Genomic DNA, 7,450 nt, shown 5'->3' with positions numbered 1-7,450 from the left:
CATAAATATTTTACATTATAATGCAATTACATCTCATGAGAATGGATGCTTGGGAGAGGTAGGGTCGCATGCACCTAGGACAAGGTAGAGACGTGATCTGGAGAAAAATGGAACCAAACTACTGTCTAACCAGGATGAGAGCTGGCTATTGACCTTACACCTACTCTACACATGTGACGACAATGATAACCATATCAATTGTAACAAACAAAGTAACACAACAAACTTGGCATCCAACTTTCCTTTCATGCCGTCAGTCAGTCAGACAGTCAATCAGTCATAATAGTGAGAACTATATGAACTAGTGAGAACTATAGTGCTAGATGCAGTGTTTTAGAAGGCTCAGGACTCCTCACCTTTGACCTTTGAGAGAAGGCAAGTCTGGGTGGCATTACTGTTAGTAGAAACATGCACGAGAACAGCACACAACACAAAACAGTTAGTGATCATCGACTAACAATCTCTCCCTATTTTCTCATTCCTTATTATTTTAGTCCAGTAGTGTTGTAGTTGAAGGTTAACAAGCAGGTTAACAATACAGTAACATTGCAGGATAGGACCAACTGAATAGCATCCAGTGTTGACTACAGATACCGTAGCATGTCTTGATAATCTATCACATAACACACACATATGCACACTTCTATGACTAAAGGATACCTCACCAAACAAAATCCCCCACATAGGGGAGACTATCCAACTGAATGGAAAGTCTACAACAGTTAATGTTTCCAAGTTATTTGTAACCTCCTAGTCATGATACTATTATGGTAGTTAACACTCGTCAATGGTAGTTTCCATTGTTGAAATGTTCCGTTTTATGAGAACTAGCCTGCCTCCCTGTTTGAAAATACAAATACTTCTAGAATTTCTAGGAACAAATGTTGCTTTAATGAGATTTGCACACTTGATACTATGAAAACTATTCTCTCAACTTTTGAACAGTGATGTTCACCAGTGATGTGGTTACTAGTGATGTAACTAAACTGAAATACTTGACAGAGTATCTGAAAAAGTCAAAACTTTTCATACCCCAACAGACAGACACATTTTTTACAAAACACTAGTGAGGACGGAAATTACAGTTGGACGTTGGCTCATCTTCAGAGTTAGAGGATCTGCTGAAGGATGCTACAAAGCTCCTAGCGTCTTTTAGCTATCCCTATGTTTAGCTGCCAGATGGGAAGGGAGGGAGGATGATGAGGATGAGTGGATGGACACATTCACAGATGAAGTACTGTACATCGGATGCCCCGGAATAATTGGTTTTGTGTGTTCTTGATTTTGATGGGAGATTGGTTGGTTTTAGGTTTGGTCCCTCTGGCCCTTACTGGACGTGAACGAGCAGGCCGTTGTGAGACTGGGGAATGCACTTCCCACAGAAGCCGCCGCAACGGCCGTAGATCCTAGTCCCATCCTACAGACGGAGAGAAACGAGAGAGGAATGGAGTGGGTACGACAAAGAGAATAATGATTTTATTAAATGCCACTAGAAATTCCACTTCAATTAATCAGGCCAGAAATACAACAAATAGCTATTCAGATTTGGGTGGGCTTGTAGGCTTGTGCCGGTATTAGATCGTAGATCTTAGAGTCTTTCTGCGTGTTATAACATTGAAATGGTATGTTTTGAATAAAAGCTGTAGAATAGTAATAGAATAGTAATGATAATAAGAAATACTAATAGGTATGAGCAGGAACAAGTCATTGGACTTGTTGAAGCAAGCCCACTAATAAGAGCATGGACGGTGTGGCAGGGTTTACACCGGTGTAAGTTTGTCCTCTGTATGCTATCAGTAAAACCTTCCACTGACTCAAGCCTAGTGGGCTTCAACTCCAGTAACGTCAGTGGAATTTCGAACGATAATACACACCACACATTTGATATCCCTTAATAAATCAAATGCAATTACATTAAGTTACATCGAATCCAGTCACTCAGTATTTTAAGTGGAGCCAAAGGTGAATGTAGACCACTGGTTTTCTTACCTCTGACCTATGGACTTTGACGGATACATAGTTGCCTTGTGAGGTCCATTTGGTCGACTCAGCCACCTTTAGACCAGTTCCTACGAGGTTGATGCTGAACTGACCCTGTAAAGCAGACCACATTGATCACACTAACCCTACCCCAGTGAGGTTGGCTCACTGTTCACAAAGCACAATGGCACAAAAGTCTTTCTCTTAACACTAGAACAGTCTTTGCACTCGATCAAATTTCATGACTTTTCCTAGATATGTGTGTTCTACCACCCAGTATCCTTACACTTTCACATCAGGATAAACTAGTATAACGTTATTTTGCCGTTTTTCTGTGTAGGAAGCAGGCTAATTTACAAGCGGCCAACTAGTGGTCATTGTGTGTAAATAGTAGCTTGAGCATTGTAAAGAAGGGGTCATTTGACCCCCGAGGCAGCTCTTTTAGTAGGCGGCTGTTCTAGTGTTAATCGTACACTTTACAAATATCCTTAGAAACGGTATGAAGCACTGTGACCCCCCCCTCTCTGTTTCCTACCTGGGGACATTTGGCTGCACTGTAGCAGTCTCCTGCTGTGGCAAAGGGCACGGGGCGACCGAGCGGGGTCTGGGAGAACTGTAGGTCTGTGACTGTCGGCACAACACAGAGACATGCCAGTGTTACATTGTAGTCAGTATACAGGGTCTTTTTCAAATGCACAGGTGGATCTATGACCTAAAAGAATTGAGGTAAAAAAGAATGTTACTTACAGGACATACAAGTTATTCTGGGATTTATAATGTATAGTCAAATTGCATAAACAAGGCTAAACAACAGTACGATATCTGACGTAAAAGGTGATTTTTTTTAGTTCTTCTTCTGTAGTGTTTTTTTTACTGCATGGTCACACATACTTGGCCCTAACCAGCGCTCCCTCCAGTTCACTCTCTCTATCTGAGATGGCGGTAAAAAGTTCATGAGAAACACAATGCACGCTAGGAGCATAGCTTCATAATCTTTCCTTCATCTTGAACTCATTATTTCCCTTCTCTCTCTCTTTTTTATTTTTTATGTCAAAGCCGCCCCAAATCTAAATGAGTACCATGCAGTGGGAGGCAGGGCCTGGCCTGGTGGGAACATGTGCTGTCAGGACCAGACAGAGGATGGGATGGGAGGATGACTGCATGGGTTCCGTGGAGTAAAGGGCTCCCTCCTCCCTCCCTCCTCGCCGCACACACATATAATTATACCACTAATCCTGACCAGGCCACATGTGCGCTAATCTAAGACATACTCATGAACAGGGATGGTGGGGCTCTTGACTATCGTAATGAGCAGAGGGATATGGCCTGAAGTGTGTGCGTGTGTGTGAGTGTGTGTGTGTGTGTGTGTGTGTGTGTGTCTGTGTGCATGTTTTAAAAAAAACACACACACGCACACATATAAACACATGTTTATATTATGTGTGTGTGTGTGGCGAGTGTGTGCATGCGTGACTGAGTTTGTGTGTTTGTGCAAGTGTTTGTGTGTCTCAGAGGGGCCCAGTTTCAACTCTATCCCCGAAGATTTGAACAAGGTCTGCTTGAAATGCGATTATCTTGATTTTCGGAGCAAGAGAGTATGTCGAAAGGCAGTGAAAATTGCGTTCGGTGAGCGATAGCGTTTGAGCGAGGTGTTATTTCGTGCTGCGGGCGAGACGAACGAGGCGTATGGGAGTAAAACAACAGTGCTACAAAAGTCTTCAGGCGTTATTAGGTGTTTAGGTGATTACTCACTCATTATCCTCAGAGAACTGATGTCCAGACGGACTTTGTGAAAGAGAGTGTATCCTGCTGCAGAGTAGTCGTTCCTACAGTCACAGTCCTGCCTTCTGCTGCCGTTAAAGGGGCATTCAAAAGGGTTCAGCAACCTATGCGTCAAATGGAATAATACAATACAGAATATTATTTAGAGCACATTTCCCCGCTTCTCAGACGCTACACTACAGACATCTGTCTATGGCTCTGGAGAGAAACTCTCCAGAACTACACAGATAAGTTAACCAGACAGATAAGATAGCCAGACTGTGTTTACCACCTCAAATTAAAATTAAATTAAATGTATGCCCAGCCAAATCCATGTTTAGAGGTAGCTATAGCTAACATTACATTGATCATACTCGTAAGACTTTTCACTTTTTCACAAAAATGCTGGTCGAGAGAGGACGCTGGCGTTGCTTGTTCGCCGCTTCTCCGCCCAAAATCTAGATATACTTTCAGTATACAGAGTATATTGTCCTACAAAGACATTTAGATTTAGTAATCAAAAAATTAATTAGACCCCCCTACTTTCTTTTATTTATTTATTTATTTATTTTTGTTTCTTTTTATTTTACTACCCTATCTTTTCAGTTTGTAAAGCGTCTTTGAGTGTCTAGAAAAGCGCTATATAAGTCTAATGTATTATTATTATTATTATTATTATTATTATTATTATGGAACAATTCAACAGCCCACCTGTTTTGTCTTTCGATACAGTATAGTCTAGTCTACCCCTAATCCAGTACCTTTACTGGTAGCATAAGATAAAGGAACATACTAACTTCATGTATTAGGATGTGATATGTTCATTGTTTGAATGGTCACACCTGTATCCATAGACCTCTGAGTAGTTGTCTGTCTGACCACTCCGCAGGGTCACATACTCCTTGGGGAAGTCAGTCTGCATTTCAGCACAGTAGATCTAGAGGCGACAACAATGAAACAACAGGTGAAGCCCTGCCAGGAAGCTGGGGTTGAATGATGATGTGTGATTGGGAGGGATTCTGACAGAACACACACCTGTAGGATCCTGGACTTGACTTTGAGATAGTATTCTCCATCCATTCTCACACCCTGTCTCATCTGGACCTCTTGGCAGGACGCAAACAACTGACCTGAGATCAGAAACATAGAAGGGGATTATGTTAGAAGGGGATAATACAGCTGTATGAACAGGATAGGACACGAGGAACATCCCTTCATGGACATATTTTGACAGCACCTGTTATCAGGACATTTTTTACATACTAACTATGACGTACTTATATGTAAGTAAACTTCATTGAAGTCTTACCGCACAGTATATTGGCCAGTCAATGAAAGTGTTCAAACTAATGCCATGCACATATTAGCCTAGTACCATAAATAAACACAAGGACATTTTTTATGAAAAGATTGTCACCTGGCCAACGTGAGTATGTGTGTACGGCAGCTCAAAACAAGGACGTTTCTCTTTATTTATATTCTCCTATTTATTTATGTTACCTCCATTGTTCCTGAGTGGCTTGGAGGCCAGATCTCTCTGATTAGCTGATTAGCATTAATACTTGACCGCTGAACTCGCTGTCACCCGAGCATATCATTTTAATTTCACCAGTGCCTGACTTGGCAAGAGAACATGACGACCCAATGCTCCAGCGCAATCCTGGGGCCGTGTCTAAACATCAGAAATGTGGGGAATGAACCTGCAGACCTTGGCCAGGCGCCGGCTCCACTCATAGGTCAAAAGTGAAGGCTGCCCCAGCTCCGCAGCCCCAGCCTAAGCCCCAGCTCCATCCCCAGCCTATTATCTCTGGCTCCAATCCCAGCCCCAACCTCAAGCCTTAGTCCCAGCCCCAGCCCCGGCCCTGGCCTCTGCCCCAGGAAACCCCATGCGGGCTGACAGTCCCTGTCACCAGTTTGTACAGGACCCGTTGACTCACTATTTATTGTTTCAAAGACCAAAATTACTTGGAAAGAGGCCTTATGTTAAGGTTAGCGATTAGCGTCATACCCAATGTGTAAGAGTAAAGAAATGGAACGTGACTTTCTATAAACACAATCAGATATGGAGTTGGATACTATACCCAGCACAGTCAATTGAATGCCATTACTAGACGCATTCCTGTTGAGCATTAAGCGCCGCATGGATCAGAAAAATTGGCAAAGAAAGCGCGTCTGAGTTGCATACTTTAGAGGGCTGTGCGCACCTTCTGAAAACCGTTTATGGGCAGTTTTGGAGGGAATAGAACAGGTTTGTCAGGGAGAGGCTGTTTTTTTGTTTGGCAGTTCACATTACTTTTAAAATGTGACCTATATTTGACCTACATTGACTACCGTGTGAACATTCCACGGCCCTGAACAGACCCGCATGCGCAGAAGGACAATAACAATGACGTCAGGACGTCACGCGCAGCGCAGTGTTTATGGAAGTTAGTTAGTCCTCTTCACCCCGTTGAGGGGCATAGGGCGTCCACCAGAGCTCTCCATCTCACTCTCTTTTGGGCCTGGGCCTTTGTTTCTTGCCAGCTCACCCCGATGTTTTTCAGATGTTTATGGAAGTAACCATGGATAACATGATTGATATCGTTACAGCCGGTTTCATTTTCATGTTTTTGTGCAGCGGAAGCCGGCAAAGATATGAGCAAATGGTCAAAAGAAGAAGGATGAGGAAAAGAGACTGTACAGTCCACTGTACACCTCCATCGTGGTTCAGGTTGTCATCCATGTTCATGTTCATGTAGTAGTTACCGCCAAGGAACCGGCGCAGAATTATATTTAAACGCGACATGACAGTTGCTAAATATCAGATGTGTATCCGATATAATACCACCTCTGAACACGACCCAGGTCGGATTTTAAAAAGTCCGATTTCATGTGACTTGCGCTGTTCACACGGTCATGAATAAATCAGACCTGAGTCGCATGTCGGCAAAAAAACGTCGGATTTGGGTCACATTTCACTGCCGTGTCAATGAGGCCTAGATGTAGTTGTTAGACTCACACTCTCTCTCTCGGCAGGCAGCTCGTGGCTCAGGCCTCTCGGCTGGACGGCAGTGTTTGGACGGATGGCCTTTGGAGGTGATACACTCCACCCTGCGCTCCATCACCCCTGCTCCACACGTCTGAGAGCACTGATGTACACAGATACACAGACCATCGAAAAACAAGATTAACAGAATGTGCCGGAAGGACACAGAAAAAATCGACGATAAGAACAACAACAACAACAAAACAAACAAAATCAGCTTAAGTGAGTTAACACAGCAGTTTCAAAACCCTGAGGATCTGATAAAAGCTTAATGAGCTGTATGTCTCAAACACACACACACACACACACACACACACACACACACACACCTTGCTCCAGGGGCCAACTTTCCAGTAGGCAGCGTGTGGGCAGTGCCTAAGGAGACACTGCCTGGTGCCAGGAGGGTGGGGCTCAGGGCAGTGGGGGTGGGCAGAGGACTGGGCGGAGGACTGGGCGTCATACGGGCGCATGGCCTGCGAGGAGGGAACCACGGAGCAGGAGACGATACGCTGCTGATAGCCAACGCCACAGCTGGCTGAGCACTGTTTCATACACACACACACACACACACACACACACACACACACACACACACATACACACACATTTAATTGTGTTATAAATTGATGTGAGAATGAATGGTTAAAAAACTAAGAGTTAATGAAACAGAGAATACACTGTAGG

General features: G+C 43.7%; 1 protein-coding gene across 1 annotated transcript in view; it reads right to left on the bottom strand.

The window, feature by feature from the left end:
- Positions 1-1,289: 1,289 nt before the first annotated feature.
- Positions 1,290-7,450, bottom strand: part of LOC308170304 (A disintegrin and metalloproteinase with thrombospondin motifs 20) — a gene marked incomplete at its 5' end in the record, with an annotated part of 80,157 nt that continues 73,996 nt past the window's right edge. The window contains 8 exons of the mRNA XM_080545073.1: positions 1,290-1,417; positions 1,990-2,094; positions 2,516-2,607; positions 3,733-3,866; positions 4,584-4,678; positions 4,777-4,871; positions 6,740-6,869; positions 7,096-7,308. Of these exons, the coding sequence (XP_080401199.1) occupies positions 1,328-1,417; positions 1,990-2,094; positions 2,516-2,607; positions 3,733-3,866; positions 4,584-4,678; positions 4,777-4,871; positions 6,740-6,869; positions 7,096-7,308 (954 nt within the window). The 3' untranslated portion in view covers positions 1,290-1,327. The remainder of the gene's footprint in view (positions 1,418-1,989; positions 2,095-2,515; positions 2,608-3,732; positions 3,867-4,583; positions 4,679-4,776; positions 4,872-6,739; positions 6,870-7,095; positions 7,309-7,450) is intronic.

Source organism: Nansenia antarctica (assembly GCF_963989245.1).
Source record: "Nansenia antarctica genome assembly, chromosome: 14".
Lineage (NCBI taxonomy): Eukaryota > Metazoa > Chordata > Actinopteri > Argentiniformes > Microstomatidae > Nansenia > Nansenia antarctica.
The sequence above is the reverse complement of the archived record's forward strand: the minus strand, read 5'-3'. Positions and strand labels throughout refer to the sequence as shown.